Source organism: Eurosta solidaginis, unplaced genomic scaffold (assembly GCF_040869045.1).
Source record: "Eurosta solidaginis isolate ZX-2024a unplaced genomic scaffold, ASM4086904v1 ctg00001092.1, whole genome shotgun sequence".
Classification (NCBI taxonomy): domain Eukaryota; kingdom Metazoa; phylum Arthropoda; class Insecta; order Diptera; family Tephritidae; genus Eurosta; species Eurosta solidaginis.
Window position 1 is genome coordinate 138,104 of NW_027137026.1, and position 17,619 is coordinate 155,722.

The 17,619-nt window shown below is 36.8% G+C and overlaps 1 protein-coding gene across 2 annotated transcripts in view; it reads left to right on the top strand.

Moving 5' to 3' along the window:
- Window positions 1-2,538: 2,538 nt before the first annotated feature.
- The window catches only part of LOC137236030 (uncharacterized), a 73,667-nt gene continuing 58,586 nt past the window's right edge, over window positions 2,539-17,619 (top strand). The window contains exon 1 of one of the 2 annotated variants that reach the window (XM_067758748.1): window positions 2,539-2,632. In XM_067758748.1, the coding sequence (XP_067614849.1) occupies window positions 2,610-2,632 (23 nt within the window). In that variant the 5' untranslated portion in view covers window positions 2,539-2,609. Of the gene's footprint in view, window positions 2,633-11,632; window positions 11,695-17,619 lie in introns of those variants that run through there. The other variant, XM_067758749.1, reaches the window with a different exon arrangement.

Here is a 17,619-nt window from a genome sequence, read left to right on the forward strand (position 1 = left end):
CTTCGCTGCTTACCTTCAACTCTTCAGCATCAACTTCATCAACGCCGTACATTTCTGTCAATTTAATAATTTTTGTTGCTTTATTGCCCATTACCGTCGCACCTTGGTTTTGTAGCAATTTGTTGATTTGATCAACCTTTAAAGTGTTTAATTTGATCATTTTTCCCATATTATAGTGCAATTAACTTTTCTGCATGCAATTGTCATCCACAAATATGCAAAAAAAATTGTCTTGCCTCTTTTTTTTCCCGTTCTGCAGAAATTCACTTGTAATCACGTTGGTTTTTCTTGAACGTCTCGCCGTTGTTCAGCCCGTATGGCACACAATAATTCTTCTCAATAGAATTCCAGAACGTTCTTTAATATTGCCGCTATAAACACCACTGCCCCTTTTACGTTGCTCTTAAGCCGTTGCCAAAAACACAAAACAAAACAAATCTACTCTTGCTGTTGTCCTATGTTTTTTTTTTTTTTTTTGTTGTTGCGTTCTCGTCGTTTTATTTGTATCGAAGTCGTTGCAAACACACAAACTGCCCTTCTGCTTGTGTTCTTACATTCGCTACTTCGATTGTTGATTCGTTTGCGTTTACCTTTTGTTTTGTACGTATGCAAAGTCACTTGCCGTTGTAACTTTTCGTATGTAACTGTTGCAAATGATCTCTTAAATATGTTAAGAGACGTTTGAAGCAATTTTGTTTGCTCTTTTTCTTTTTAAACTTATTCGTTGATTCGCTTACTTGTGGTATTTCCCCTCGGTTTATATCGTTGATTGAAAATTCAATTCGTATGTAGGAATGGATGTAAAATATGTTCATATCACTTCTGAGATGTCAGGAATGTCAAATGGATTAAAATAAATAGTCTCACCACGTTTATAAAAGTAATACATGTATTTGTTTATTTAATTAACAAAAGGTTTAGGTTAAATTATAATTCAAATGTTAAGGAAATTGATTGTACCACGAACTGACTACCGTTCTGCTTCACAGTCAACCAGCGAATGCCCCTCAATGCTCTCACACGCAAACTGTCGGTGACAGGACGTATAGAAAGAGAAAGGCAGAGGGACGAGTGAATAAAAGGACAAGAAAAAGGGGGAGGAAGAGCTAGAGATAAAAGCTTATTTGATAGATCAAAGTTAGGGCAGAACAATGTCTGCCAGGTCTGCTTATATTTATAGATAAAAGAGATGAAAATTGAGCTTTTTACATTTTGGAACTTTTTATGTACTGCTTACTGGGCTCATTATCAATATATGCAAAAAAGTGAACGAATTAGATAAATTAAACAACACGTGTCTCTTAAAGGTAAATAATTTTATTTTGTAGCTTATAATTGCGTTTTCAAAGCACTTTACGGAAACTAAAGTAGTATTGTGTGTTACTGAATTATAAAAATCAATAAGTTTTAGAACAAAAATGAATACCCAGCAGAAAACACGAACGGTGCTGAACGGGGACAAATCGGATGAAGAGCGTGACATTTAGTACTCACACTTGTACCAGTAGCGCTTAGGGTCGAGCTAGGTTTATATATTTAAATAAATTAATTAAAGGCTGCGACTATTTCAAAACCACCTGCGACTGAATTAGTTAACGACGCGTTCAAAAGGCAAGTTCATTGTATACCTTTTTAAAGCGTTCCTAATTGGTTCAGTCTCCCGATATTCATCCGATAGCACCAGTTCGGAGGTAGGCATTAAGGGCCTTTTTACCATCTCCAGCTAAGGTAGATCTTATCTGGAGGATAGCTACCTATCAGATAGATTCATTTGACACTTATGTTTTCATCAACACACGGTGACCTACCAAGGGTTAAATCGATAAGTAGAACAAAACATCTTTTGTGAATACACGAAAATTGGCCAAACAGTTTACTTTTTTTACACTGTGTTAGGAAATGCACATAACAGAGACGCGAGTATGTAGAAAATAGAAATTTGTATATGTAAATAAAATAAATGTAAGGCGCGATAACCTCCGAAGTGATCTAAGGCCGAGCTTCTCTGCTAATATGCGTCGTGCTCCTCTTGATTTTCTCTACAAATTGGCCGGACGGGACCTACTTGTTTTACGCCGACTTCGAACGGCATCTGCAGGCAGATGAGTTTTCACTGAGAGCTTTTCATGGCAGAAATACACTCGGAGCGCTTGCCAAACACTGCCGGGGCGAGCCCGCTTAGAAAAAATTTTTTTCTAATTGAAAAACCTTATTTCTAAAATTTTGATGTTGCTTTGCCCGGGATGGGAGCCCAGGGCATAAGGTGTGGTAGGCGGAGCACGCTACCATCACGCCACGATGGCCGCCAATTTGTATATGTATCTAAAGGGCGGACCTAAATCTATTGCGAAACTGTCGCTTTGCGTGATTGTCTCTCATTTTTTCTGTAGGGTATATACAATGTTACCCGAACTTAGGCTACTTTCTGTTTTTGTTTTGTTATTTGGAATGGTATAATGTGTTTTGTGTGTGTGTAGAAATTTCGCTGAAAAAATCGGCATAGATTGCAAGTATAAAAGGTGTGAAAAATTTTAATATCACATTGTCAGTTTTAGTGTTGAAGACGTAAGTGATATTTTTGTGATTTCTTCAAGCTAATACTTTACAAAATGGTGAAACATCAGATTGCTAGGTAAGTAACTAAATTATATTATCCTTTCAGAAAAAAATAGTATCGTAAATTAAAAGATATTTTAAGAGTCAAATGGATATATTAGTAAAGCACATACTGCTATATGTCCTTTGGTTTAAATTTAGAGAAATATATATGTACATCCTGTTTTTGAATTTTTCCTTTATTTAAATCTGATATAGTACAGTTAGTGGCATAGGTCCTAGAAAGCTTTATCAAAAGGACGGACTTATTTTATAAGATAGGTCCTGCTTTTAAATATTATTTCTCAGTTTGGTCGTTAAACAAACACAATGGACGAATATAGTATATTTGGGGTCCTCACAGACCAGCTAGTTCAACCTAACATAACCTCATTGAGCCCGCTGAATCTGATTTCTGATAGGCTATTGGCTACATTCAATGCGTTCACACGCAAACTGAATTTTAAAATACCGAGGGGATCGATTCGGCCACGTTATCAAATCGGTGATTTATTTCTGCAGTCGGTTAAAAACTATTCTATGCATTCCTTTTCAAAGTTTTCCTTCCAGATATTATTAGACAGTTTTAAAACCCAACATTTTTCTCTAGTCTGTGCATTCGCAGGAACACACTTTCGCACTTTCATTTATGGCAAACAAATTTATTTGCATTTTTCGTTTACTTGACTTCCCAGATGCGCTTCCTGTTAACCCAGCTTTGACGAGATATTCGCGAAGGTGTCTCTGTTTGCCACTCAAATGGCTTCAGTTCTGCGTATAACTTCCGTGATACAGATATACTTTCTCCTCGATACTTTTCGTCTTATCGTTTTAACAGCTTCCTATTCCTATCGAAATATTTTCCAAATGTCGTTTCGCTTTTGGGGAACAGTTCTTGCCGAAAGCTGATAAGAACTCGGAACAACGTCGATATCTTCGGCGAATATTTCTTCAGAAATGTTATATGGAATTAGTAGCATGCTTGTCTTCAACAGACAACAGAAATAACAGTACTATTGTGAGCATAGTGGACAAGTGCAATGACTTCTTTCTGACAGGCACTCGCTTTAGTTAACATAACGGGAAAATCTGAGTTGCCATTGTTGTTTCGGTTGAAAACGGTCAATTAGGGTTCTGTGCAGAGACGTAAAAGATTGAAACTGGGTTTATGTAGTCACAATAGTGTTGCTCCTGTTAAACAGTATTTTAAATTTATATCATGGCGAAAATTGTTCAGTTCAGTGTTATTGATTTTCATTAAAAATTTAATTTATTACATGAAGTTACTCTTCTAAGTGTAAAAAGCATAGAAAACATATAGTTTTTCTAATTATTGTAAACAACTTTTTAAACACAACAGCAAAGCAAGTCGGTAAAATATTTTTTAGGATTTCTGAATTTCTGTACCCAAGTTCATTATATTTGTGTAATACAAGAATTTGGTAACAACATTTCTAAATGAAACAAGTAAGGAAGGCTAAGTTCGGGTGTAAGCGAACATTACATACTCAGCTGAGAGCTATGGAGACAAAATAAGTGAAAATCACCATGTAGGAAAATGAACCTAGAGTAATCCTGGAACGTGTTTGTATGAAATGTGTATCAAATGAAATGTGTTAATGTGTATTTTAAAAAAAGAGTGGGCCTTTGTTCTATAGGTGGACGCGGTTTCGAGATATCGCCATAAAGGTGGACCAGGGGTGACTCTAGAATTTGTTTGTACGATATGGGTATCAAATGAAATGTGTTAATGTGTGTTTTAAAAGGGCGTGGGCCTTAGTTCTATAGGTGGACGCCTTTTCAAGATATCGCCATAAAGGTGGACCAGGGGTGACTCTAGCCTTTGTTTGTACGATATGGGTATCAAATGAAAGGTGTTAATGAGTATTTTAAAAGGGCGTGGGGCTTAGTTCTATAGGTGGACGGCTTTTCGATATATCGCCAAGAAGGTGGACCAGGGCTGACTCTAGAATGGGTTTGTACGATATGGGTATCAAATTAAAGGTATTAATAAGGGTTTTAAAAGGGAGTGGTGGTTGTTGTATAGGTGGTCGCCTTTTCGAGATATCGCCATAAAGGTGGACCAGGGGTGACTATAGAACGCGTTTGCACGATATGGGTATCAAATGAAAGGTGCTAATGAGTATTTTAAAAGGGAGTAATCCTTAGTTCCATAGGTGGACGCGGTTTCGATATATCGCCATAAAGGTGGACCAGTGGTAACCCTAGAATTTGTTTGTACAATATGGGTATCAAAAGAAAGGTGTTTATGAGTATTTTAAAAGGGAGTAATCCTTAGTTCCATATGTGGACGCCGTTTCGAGATATCGCCATAAAGGTGGAGCAGGGGTGACCCTAGAATTTGTTTGTACAATATGGGTATCAAAAGAAAGGTGTTAATGAGTATTTTAAAAGGGAGTGGGCCTTTGTTCTATAGGTGTTCGCCTTTTCGAGATATCGCCATAAAGGTGGACCAGGGGTGACTTTAGAATATGTTTTTACGATATGGGTATCAAATGAAAGGTGTTAATAAGTATTTTAAAAGGGCGTGGGGCTTAGTTCTATAGGTGGACGCCTTTTCGAGATATCGCCATAAAGGTGGACCAGGGGTGACTCTAGCCTTTGTTTGTACGATATGGGTATCAAATGAAAGGTGTTAATGAGTATTTTAAAAGGGCGTGGGGCTTAGTTCTATAGGTGGACGGCTTTTCGATATATCGCCAAGAAGGTGGACCAGGGCTGACTCTAGAATGGGTTTGTACGATATGGGTATCAAATTAAAGGTATTAATAAGGATTTTAAAAGGGAGTGGTGGTTGTTGTATAGGTGGTCGCCTTTTCGAGATATCGCCATAAAGGTGGACCAGGGGTGACTATAGAACGCGTTTGCACGATATGGGTATCAAATGAAAGGTGCTAATGAGTATTTTAAAAGGGAGTAATCCTTAGTTCCATAGGTGGACGCGGTTTCGATATATCGCCATAAAGGTGGACCAGTGGTAACCCTAGAATTTGTTTGTACAATATGGGTATCAAAAGAAAGGTGTTTATGAGTATTTTAAAAGGGAGTAATCCTTAGTTCCATATGTGGACGCCGTTTCGAGATATCGCCATAAAGGTGGAGCAGGGGTGACCCTAGAATTTGTTTGTACAATATGGGTATCAAAAGAAAGGTGTTAATGAGTATTTTAAAAGGGAGTGGGCCTTTGTTCTATAGGTGTTCGCCTTTTCGAGATATCGCCATAAAGGTGGACCAGGGGTGACTTTAGAATATGTTTTTACGATATGGGTATCAAATGAAAGGTGTAAATAAGTATTTTAAAAGGGCGTGGGGCTTAGTTCTATAGGTGGACGCCTTTTCGAGATATCGCCATAAAGGTGGACCAGGGGTGACTCTAGAATGAGTCTGTACGATATGGGTATCAAATTAAAGGTATTAATGAGAGTTTTAAAAGGGAGTGGTGTGAAGGCGTTTTCCAGATATAGACCAAAATGTGGACCAGGGTGACCCAGAACATCATCTGTTGGATACAGCTAATTTATTTATATATGTAATACCTGCCAAGATTTTAAGGGTTTTTTATTTCGCCCTGTAGAACTCTTTCATTTTCTTCTACTTAATATGGTAGGTGTCACAACCATTTTATAAAGTTTTTTCTAAAGTTATATTTCGCGTCAATAAAACAATCCAATTACCTTACCATGTTTCATGCTTTTTTTCGTATTTGGTATAGAATTATGGGATTTTTCGATATCGAAAAAGTGGGCGTGGTCATAGTCGGATTTCGTTCATTTTTCATACCAAGATAAAGTGAGTTCAATTAAGCACGTGAACTAAGTTCATTGAAGATATGTCGATTTTTGCCCAAGTTATCGTGTTAACGGCCATGCGGAAGGACAGACGGACGCCTGTGTATAAAAACTGGGCGTGGCATCAACCGATTTCGCCCATTTTCACAGAAAACAGTTAATGTCATAAAATCTATGCCCCTACCAAATTTCAAAAGGATTGGTTAATTTTTGTTCGACTCATGGCGTTAAAAGTATCCTAGACAAATTAAATGAAAAAGGGCGGAGCCACGCCCATTTTGAAATTTTCTTTTATTTTTGTATTTTGTTGCACCATATCATTACTAGAGTTGAATGTTGACATAATTTACTTATATACTGTAAAGATATTACATTTTTTGTTAAAATTTTACTTTAAAAAAATTTTTTTTTTAAAAGTGGGCGTGGTCCTTCTCCGATTTTGCTAATTTTTATTAGGCGAACATATAGTAATAGAAGTAACGTTCCTGCCAAATTTCATCAAGATATCTTCAACGACTGCCAAATTACAGCTTGCAAAACTTTTAAATTACCTTCTTTTAAAAGTGGGCGGTGCCACGCCCATTGTCCAAAATTTTACTAATTTTCTATTCTGCGTCATAAGTTCAACTCATCTACCAAGTTTCGTCGCTTTAGCTGTCTTTTGTAATGAATTATCGCACTTTTTCGGTTTTTCGAAATTTTCGATATCGAAAAAGTGGGCGTGGTTATAGTCCGATATCGTTCATTTTAAATAGCGATCTCAGATGTGTACTCAGGAACCTGCATACCAAATTTCATCAAGATACCTCAAAATTTACTCAAGTTATCATGTTAACGGACGGACGGACGGACGGACGGACATGGCTCAATCAAATTTTTTTTCGATCCTGATTATTTTGATATATGGAAGTCTATATCTATCTCGATTCCTTTATATATGTACAACCAACCGTTATCCAATCAAACTTAATATACTCTGTGAGCTCTGCTCAACTGAGTATAATAAAACAACTTTTTAGAATGAGATGAAATGAAATGTCAGACTGTTGCTTAAAAAGAGTCGCCGTGCGTAAATATGAGAAGCATCTCTAAAAGAGAATTTGCCGATAATCAGCAAGCAATGTAATTATCGCTTTTGACGTTGTATGACAAGTCGTTTTTATTGATTTGACCAAAATTGTAAAACGAAAACCAAGCTATAGGTTGTTATAACGTGGATTTAGTCATTTTCAAAGGATTTGATGTTGGGAGTAGATGAGAATTTCTGCAGGTTAAATGCCACTTTATTTATTTTTCAAGAAATACTTCTTTGTTCACTTTTGAACAGGTGAAAAATATTTTAAAAAGAATTTTTTTTGTTCAAATAAATAGGTGATTAATTGTCAAACATCATAATTGAAACCTTAATTAATGTGCTTTGTTTGCTTTGTATAAACAAATGGCAAAAACTAGAAAAATAATAACTTAAAAATAACAAAATGTTTCCCAATGAACCCATAGCAAAAAATCGTTCTGCGGTCAGTGACTAAAGTTGAAAGGGTTTTGGAACATTCTTTAATTTGTTTGTATCCTTGCACTGATCCCTTTCATTTTTATAACTAAATCCTTTACTGTACGAATGCATTAGGTATATTAAGTAAACAAATGTAAGCCCTAGATACTAAGGCATTGAGAACCGGGAATTCCCATGCCTTCACAGCCTTCTGTAGATGTTACACAACTCAATAATAGATATCCAAATAGATCTTTAAACTTCACTTCACTTATAAGGAACTGCATTATCGTTTTTTTGTATTGCACCTTCGCTGACAATGCACATTCGTATGTGTAACCCGAAAACTGTCATTATTTCGTCGCTGATGCACAAATGGGATTTGCGTCTTGTCATTGCAATAGTGCCTATGCATTAGACTGGGTCGATTTATTAACCGATATCGCGCCATCGATTTTTCGATAGGACTTGCGCTAAGGAAAAAAGTTCCACCACGCCTGCGAAATTACATTTTTGGGTCGGAAAGGTTATACATATGAAATTTTTTTTAGTAGGTCATGAAAAAAACCTTAAAAATCAAGTCGAAAAAATTTAAAAAATGAAATTTCGCAGGGTCGAAAATTATTTTTTTGGGTATGGTAGTGGAACTTTTTTTCCCGAGCACAAATCCTATCGAAAGATCGATGGCGCGATATCGGTTAACTTTCGTACATACAAATCGACCCAACCTAATTAAATAAAATAAGAGAAATATTATTTTTTATCAAATAAAAATGTTTTCCGTGTTAAATTCGCTGAAAATTTCCTGAAAATTGAAATGAAAACAAAACAAAACCAATTAAAAGCATTGAAAAACAAATCAAAACAATCATATCTAATGCTTGTTTTTATTAGGTCAAAATGACTGACATCAAAACTGCAGCTTGACTGACCCTGTGATCAGTTGGGGTCAAAGCCGTTTCATTCTGACACATTACTAACTCAAAGTCGATAAAGGAGTTCATGGTCAAAATCCACGCTAAAATTTTGTGTTCATTTATTTCACAATCTATTTCATTATTTTCCGTTGTTTTACACGCTGTGTCATTATATGATGATGGGACGACAGTCGGCAAACGAAAATAAAATGGCAACATGTTAGCACATGAAATTTTAATGGTAAATGGGCAATTGTTGTTTTCATTTATTGGTCAACTTAGTTGTCACTTTGTATTCAAAATCGACGGCACACCATTTGTCATTGTATAAAAACCGTTTTTGTTGACATGGTCAAACATTACAGTATTTACCAAATTCAGTTGCATGTCGGAAAAGCGAACTCTCTTAAATTTGACACTGCCTTCACTTCATTGATTTCGTCATGGCTTGACTTTTAAAAAATTCACTTTGCATATGGGATAGCCCAAATCCGTATTCTCTTTTTCATTTTATTAGTTAGTGTGCACTTTCTTCAACAGAACGTAGGGTTGTTGATTTACGAATCACACAATCATACTTCTAGTCACTAAGTGCTGTAGTGCGTAGATATTTCATAGAGCTACATTTAAGACTTTTTTTAAAGCAAGTTGCAATCCAATACGTTTAGTATTGTATCAGATTACATCTTTCCGACTTAAATTTATGATATATCTATATCCATATATAAATCTTTTAAAATAAAGTCGCTAATGTCATTATAGGCCCATCACTTCACACAGAGTGCTCCGATTTTAAAACGTTTTTCTGCATTTCAAAGCTAAGCTACATGAGATTGGCATTTTCGATATAATTTGAAGGTATATATTATAGTGGTGGGGAAATTTGCAAAATGTTCGGTTCCCGCAACATAAATGGTTAGAGGTTAAATTTACTTATAAAAAGGATGTATGTTTGCATACAACTTATGTACTCCGAAATCATTCCCCGATTTTGTCAAATTTCCAGGTTCGCTTCATGGCAAACCGAAGAGAATTCCTGTCAAATCCCTTCCTGGAAAGGGGACCGGGAACGATCCATTCCAACTAATTCTATTCACGGTTCGATTTGCCTGAAATTAGGTATTTAGGCAGCCCTTTGTCTGGATTAGTATATACGAGATTTTTCCGGGGAGCGGACCAGGGACTGACTGGGACTAAGACAGGGACTCCAACGGGGACTTGGGCTTTGAATGGGGCTGGGACTGTAACTGGAACTGGGGCTGGAAATAAGGGATGAGGAAGAATAAGAACTGTAGAGAGAAAAAAATGACGGAGAAAGAAACTGAGAAAGATATGCAGTTAGACGAAGATAGAGAAGAAAATACGGAGAAGGAGAAAGGGACGTATAGAAAGAGAAAGGCAGAGGGACGAGTGAATAAAAGGACAAGAAAAAGGGGGAGGAAGAGCTAGAGATAAAAGCTTATTTGATAGATCAAAGTTAGGGCAGAACAATGTCTGCCAGGTCTGCTTATATTTATAGATAAAAGAGATGAAAATTGAGCTTTTTACATTTTGGAACTTTTTATGTACTGCTTACTGGGCTCATTATCAATATATGCAAAAAAGTGAACGAATGAGATAAATTAAACAACACGTGTCTCTTAAAGGTAAATAATTTTATTTTGTAGCTTATAATTGCGTTTTCAAAGCACTTTACGGAAACTAAAGTAGTATTGTGTGTTACTGAATTATAAAAATCAATAAGTTTTAGAACAAAAATGAATACCCAGCAGAAAACACGAACGGTGCTGAACGGGGACAAATCGGATGAAGAGCGTGACATTTAGTACTCACACTTGTACCAGTAGCGCTTAGGGTCGAGCTAGGTTTATATATTTAAATAAATTAATTAAAGGCTGCGACTGTTTCAAAACCACCTGCGACTGAATTAGTTAACGACGCGTTCAAAAGGCAAGTTCATTGTATACCTTTTTAAAGCGTTCCTAATTGGTTCAGTCTCCCGATATTCATCGGGAGGATAGCTACCTATCAGATAGATTCATTTGACACTTATGTTTTCATCAACACACGGTGACCTACCAAGGGTTAAATCGATAAGTAGAACAAAACATCTTTTGTGAATACACGAAAATTGGCCAAACAGTTTACTTTTTTTACACTGTGTTAGGAAATGCACATAACAGAGACGCGAGTATGTAGAAAATAGAAATTTGTATATGTAAATAAAATAAATGTAAGGCGCGATAACCTCCGAAGTGATCTAAGGCCGAGCTTCTCTTCTAATATGCGTCGTGCTCCTCTTGATTTTCTCTACAAATTGGCCGGACGGGACCTACTTGTTTTACGCCGACTTCGAACGGCATCTGCAGGCAGATGAGTTTTCACTGAGAGCTTTTCATGGCAGAAATACACTCGGAGCGCTTGCCAAACACTGCCGGGGCGAGCCCGCTTAGAAAAATTTTTTTCTAATTGAAAAACCTTATTTCTAAAATTTTGATGTTGCTTTGCCCGGGATGGGAGCCCAGGGCATAAGGTGTGGTAGGTGGAGCACGCTACCATCACGCCACCATGGCCGCCAATTTGTATATGCATCTAAAGGGCGGACCTAAATCTATTGCGAAACTGTCGCTTTGCGTGATTGTCTCTCATTTTTTCTGTAGGGTATATACAATGTTACCCGAACTTAGGCTACTTTCTGTTTTTGTTTTGTTATTTGGAATGGTATAATGTATTTTGTGTGTGTGTGGAAATTTCGCTGAAAAAATCGGCATAGATTGCAAGTATAAAAGGTGTGAAAAATTTAGTGTTGAAGACGTAAGTGATATTTTTGTGATTTCTTCAAGCTAATACTTTACAAAATGGTGAAACATCAGATTGTTAGGTAAGTAACTAAATTATATTATCCTTTCAGAAAAAAATAGTATCGTAAATTAAAAGATATTTTAAGAGTCAAATGGATATATTAGTAAAGCACATACTGCTATATGTCCTTTGGTTTAAATTAGAGAAATATATATGTACATCCTGTTTTTGAATTTTTGCTTTATTTAAATCAGATATAGTACCATTAGTGGCATAGGTCCTAGAAAGATTTATCAAAAGGACGGACTTATTTTATAAGATAGGTCCTGCTTTTAAATATTATTTCTCAGTTTGGTCGTTAAACAAACACAATGGACGAATATAGTATATTTGGGGTCCTCACAGACCAGCTAGTTCAACCTAACATAACCTCATTGAGCCCGCTGAATCTGATTTCTGATAGGCTATTGGCTACATTCAATGCGTTCACACGCAAACTAAATTTTAAAATACCGAGGGGATCGATTCGGCCACGTTATCAAATCGGTGATTTATTTCTGCAGTCGGTTAAAAACTATTCTATGCATTCCTTTTCAAAGTTTTCCTTCCAGATATTATTAGATAGTTTTAAAACCCAGAATTTTTCTCTAGTCTGTGCATTCGCAGGAACACACTTTCGCACTTTCATTTATGGCAAACAAATTTATTTGCATTTTTCGTTTACTTGACTTCCCAGATGCGCTTCCTGTTAACCCAGCTTTGACGAGATATTCGCGAAGGTGTCTCTGTTTGCCACTCAAATGGCTTCAGTTCTGCGTATAACTTCCGTGATACAGATATACTTTCTCCTCGATACTTTTCGTCTTATCGTTTTAACAGCTTCCTATTCCTATCGAAATATTTTCCAAATGTCGTTTCGCTTTTGGGGAACAGTTCTTGCCGAAAGCTGATAAGAACTCGGGACAACGTCGATATCTTCGGCGAATATTTCTTCAGAAATGTTGTATGGAATTAGTAGCATGCTTGTCTTCAACAGACAACAGAAATAACAGTACTATTGTGAACATAGTGGATAAGTACAATGACTTCTTTCTGACAGGCACTCGCTTTAGTTAACATAACGGGAAAATCTGAGTTGCCATTGTTGTTTCGGTTGAAAACGGTCAATTAGGGTTCTGTGCAGACGTAAAAGATTGAAACTGGGTTTATGTAGTCACAATAGTGTTGCTCCTGTTAAACAGTATTTTAAATTTATATCATGGCGAAAATTGTTCAGTTCAGTGTTATTGATTTTCATTAAAAATTTAATTTATTACATGAAGTTACTCTTCTAAGTGTAAAAAGCATAGAAAACATATAGTTTTTCTAATTATTGTAAACAACTTTTAAACACAACAGCAAAGCAAGTCGGTAAAATATTTTTTAGGATTTCTGAATTTCTGTACCCAAGTTCATTATATTTGTGTAATACAAGAATTTGGTAACAACATTTCTAAATGAAACAAGTAAGGAAGGCTAAGTTCGGGTGTAAGCGAACATTACATACTCAGCTGAGAGCTATGGAGGGAAAATCACCATGTAGGAAAATGAACCTAGGGTAACCCTGGAATGTGTTTGTATGAAATGTGTATCAAATGGAAGGTATTAATGAGTATTTTAAAAGGGAGTGGGCCTTAGTTCTATAGGTGGACGCCTTTTCGAGATATCTCCAAAAAGGTGGACCAGCGTGACTCTAGAATTTGTTTCTACGATATGGGTATCAAATGAAAGGTGTTAATGTGTATTTTAAAATGGCTTGGGCCTTAGTTCTATAGGTGGACGCCTTTTCAAGATACCGCTATAACCGTGGACCAGGGGTGACTCTAGAATTTGTTTGTAAGATATGGGTATCAAATGAAAGGTGGTACCGAGTATTTTAAAAGGGCGTGGGCCTTAGTTCTATAGGTGGGCGCCTTTTGGAGATATCGCCATAAAGGTGGACCAGGGGTGACTCTAGAATTTGTTTGTACGATATGGGTAGCAAATGAAAGGTGTTAATGAGTATTTTAAAAGGGAGTGGTGGTAGTTGTATATGTGAAGGCGTTTTCGAGATATTGACCAAAATGTGGACCAGGGTGACCCAGAACATTATCTTTCGGGTACCGCTAATTTATCTATATGACGCAGGATGCGAAGTCATTATCAAAAGTCTAAGAGGAATTGACGCGCACGCATTTCCAATCAATAATAATTTTACTCTGCCTCATATTTTTTTACTACTCAAATATTTTCATTAATGTTTTTCTCGCCTACTAATTTTTAGTATGTAAACTTACAACAAGTGTTTTATGAAACAGTGCGCGTCACTTCATCAAAGTATGTCCCAATACTCTAAACTTATTGACAGATCCGACATATATATGTTATATCACGAACAGTATTCCTGCCAAGATTCTAAGGGCTTTTGATTTCGCCCTGCAGAACTTTTTAATTTTCTTCTACTTAATATGGTAGGTGTCACACCCATTTTACAAAGTTTTTTTCTAAAGTTATATTTTGCGTCAATAAACCAATTACCATGTTTCATCCCTTTTTTCCTATTTGGTATATAATTATGGCATTTTTTTCATTTTTCGTAACTTTCGATATCGAAAAAGTGGGCGTGGTCATAACCGGATTTAGGCCATATTTTACACCAATACAAAGTGAGTTCAGATAATTTTTTTAAGTGGGCGGGGCCGTTCTCCGATTTTGCTAATTTTTATTAAGCATACCTATAGTAATAGGAGTAACGTTCCTGCCAAATTTCATCATGATATCTTCAACGACTGCCAAATTACAGCTTGCAAAACTTTTAAATTACCTTCTTTTAAAAGTGGGCGGTGCCACGCCTATTGTCCAAAATTTTACAAATTTTCTAATCTGCGTCATAAGTTCAACTCACCTACCAAGTTTCATAGCTTTATCCGTCTTTGGTAATGAATTATCGCACTTTTTCGGTTTTTCGAAATTTTCGATATCGAAAAAGTTGGCGTGGTTATAGTTCGATATCGTTCATTTTAAATATCGATCTGAGATGAGTGGCCAGGAACCTACATATCAAATGAGATACCTCAAAACGGACAGACGGACGGACGGACATGGCTCAATCAAATTTTTTTTCGATACTGATGATTTTGATATATGGAAGTCTATATCTATCTCGATTCCTTTATACCTGTACAACCAACCGTTATCCAATCAAAGTTAATATACTCTGTGAGCTCTGCTCAACTGAGTATAAAAACAACAATTTTACACGTGTGGCACTTTATATTTTGTTAAGTTTCTCTTGACTTTTTTGACTCGAATTTAAATACATTTTGCTTTCCGTATGTTTCCGCATTCTTGGAGGCTACAAGTCTTCTATTATTTATATTTCCGTGGGAAATATGCAACTGTTTCATCTACTACAAAGTTTTATTAAACTATCAAATGCAACTCAGCTTAAAGTACTCTTACGTACCAAAAAAATGCAACTCTAGACCTGAGATTTTCGAGCGAGGCTGTTTGAATTTTGACATTTATCCCTTAGTTGACACACTTTATATTGTACACAATGATTGTGAAAGTACTATATTTTCTCTGTTTTAAATATGAGTCCACACAAATCAAAAGTGTCTAACTCCACAAATGGCATTCTTACAAGTATTTCGTGTATTACACATTAGTCGATCAAATCAAAAGTTTTTAATAAAACAAGCAAGGTTAAGACAAAATAAGGGAAAATCAACGTGTAGGAAAATGAACCTAGGGTAACCCTGGAATGGGTTTGTATGGCATGGGTATCAAATGAAAGGTGGTAATGATTATTTTAAAAGGGAGTGGGCCTTATTTCGCAATAAGGTGAACCAGGGGTGACTCTAGAATGTGTTTATACGATATGGGTATCAAATTAAAGGTATAAAGGAGGGTTTTCAAAGGAAGTGTCCTTTAGTTTTATATGTGAAGGCGTTTTCAAGATATCGACCAAAATGTGCAGGTTTATTTGCAGTACCTGCGCGCTCGCTAATGATCGGTTTCAGCATCGACGTCCATCCTCCGCTGATCCGCATAGTCGTATCCTCCTCCACGATAGTATCGTCGAATTCAGCATCCGACGGATCGGATTTCAACAGAAGTTGCTCGTCCATGCTAGTAAAGAACTATCCCTCAATCTCAGATACCGAGAATGTATCGCTCTCGGCATCCGGAGCCCCATGTCCACTCAAGGTGTTGCACGGGTCCTCGAGATTTGTTGTGGCGGTTGCGGGTTCGCTCGAGGCGGTGTCCACAATCACCAGATTTTCAGTCGGCTAAGAAGTTCTTAAAAAACAATAAAGAACTATTAGTCCTGAACCCTGACAAGGGCAACGTAACAGTTCTGATGGAAAAATCTGATTATGATAAGAAATTACAGGAAATGATAAACGATATTTCCTCATATCGGGTCAAACAAGTTACAGGACAAGAATAATGAAATTGTAGAAAAACTTTTTAAAAAAATGTGATAAATATAAAAGAAAAATATAGTCTCCTCAGTAAAACTGCAAATACGCCCTGGTTGTATGGTTTGTTGAAAATTTATAAAGAGGGAGTTCCACTTAGACCCATATGCTCGTCCGTTAATTCTCCGTCGTATAATTTATGTAAATATTGTAACGAATTTAGTGAAACTCCGTTTATTTTACACCTTCTGCTAACGTTCGAACCTCTAAATTGTCGAATAAATAACTCCAATATTTAGTAAAGCATAATGGTCTTTATTAGATTACTTTGGGAGTAGTACAATTATACTTCACAATTATACTTCACTTCGCAACTGATAGCGTGTTTAAATCAAACTGGTTACTAACTACTCAGCTTTCGCTGCTTTTATACTCTCTGTTGCACGTTCACCCATTTCTACTAAGGCCTAGTAACTTCGAGAATTTCACGCCTGGTTATCAACCATATATGTACATGTATATTTGTAGTTTATAGTCTCTCGCATAGCCACATGCATGTGGTTATGTGAGTACTACTTCAGCTGATGGTGAGTATCCCTCCGCTGCCTTGTGTGTACATGATGATTGATTTGTTCACGTACATACTGCTTATTATCGGCTTAGTGGTGGTAGTATCGCTTAGTGATACTAATAATCGTCACACTGCCCTCCACCTAAGTCTGATCGTCCCTATCAGACAAATCTCTCGATCTAACCGCTGCTAGCCTCTCCAAGTGAACACCCTTCTATTTCGTGGTTTCCCAATTGTTTGTATGCGGTAGATGACATCACTGATCCTCTTCACAACTCTGTACGGGCCTCCCAAATTGCACCAAAATTTGGATGGAGCACCTTTCCGCTGGTGAGGGTTGTATAGCAGTACCAAATCTCCCTCCAGGAAACCTTCCGAATTATTGTTCTTGTACCTGTGTTTCATCCTACTACTCATTATCCTGAACCGTTCCGTCACACTCTGTTGTTTGGCGAAAGAACTACTTCGCAGAGCTTTATCTTGACGGATTGACTTTGCATCCTCAGTATAGTCTTGACAGTTCAAATTCTTTCCTTCGTTTTAGTGCGTCCATTTGGTTTTGTCAATGCCAGCGTTTCTCTCGCAGATATTTTGATTTTTCTTTATTTGGCCCATTCGTTCCATCAACCTTTACCTTTGACTTCCGTGGTCTTTGTCGAGTCTCCTCCACCAGCACTCGCTTACTGCTGCACCCTTTCTCCAAACTGAAGTTAAGTGGCACATCCTGGTTCTCATAGCGCATAATCCTTCTCTGCATCCTGATGTCATGGTCAACTAAGAAGTCCACTCCCACTCGTATTGAAACACGTATTTTCCTTATAGCAGAAAATATTCCTAGTAAAAAATGGACGGGATCGGTTAAATACCACGGCAAGTTAGATATAAAACAAGTTTAAAGGGGTCGTAGACTAGAATAATAAGCTATAACTTAGCAAAAAATAGTTTTGAATCAATGATATTTCACTTATCAAGTTTTATTGTAAGAGGA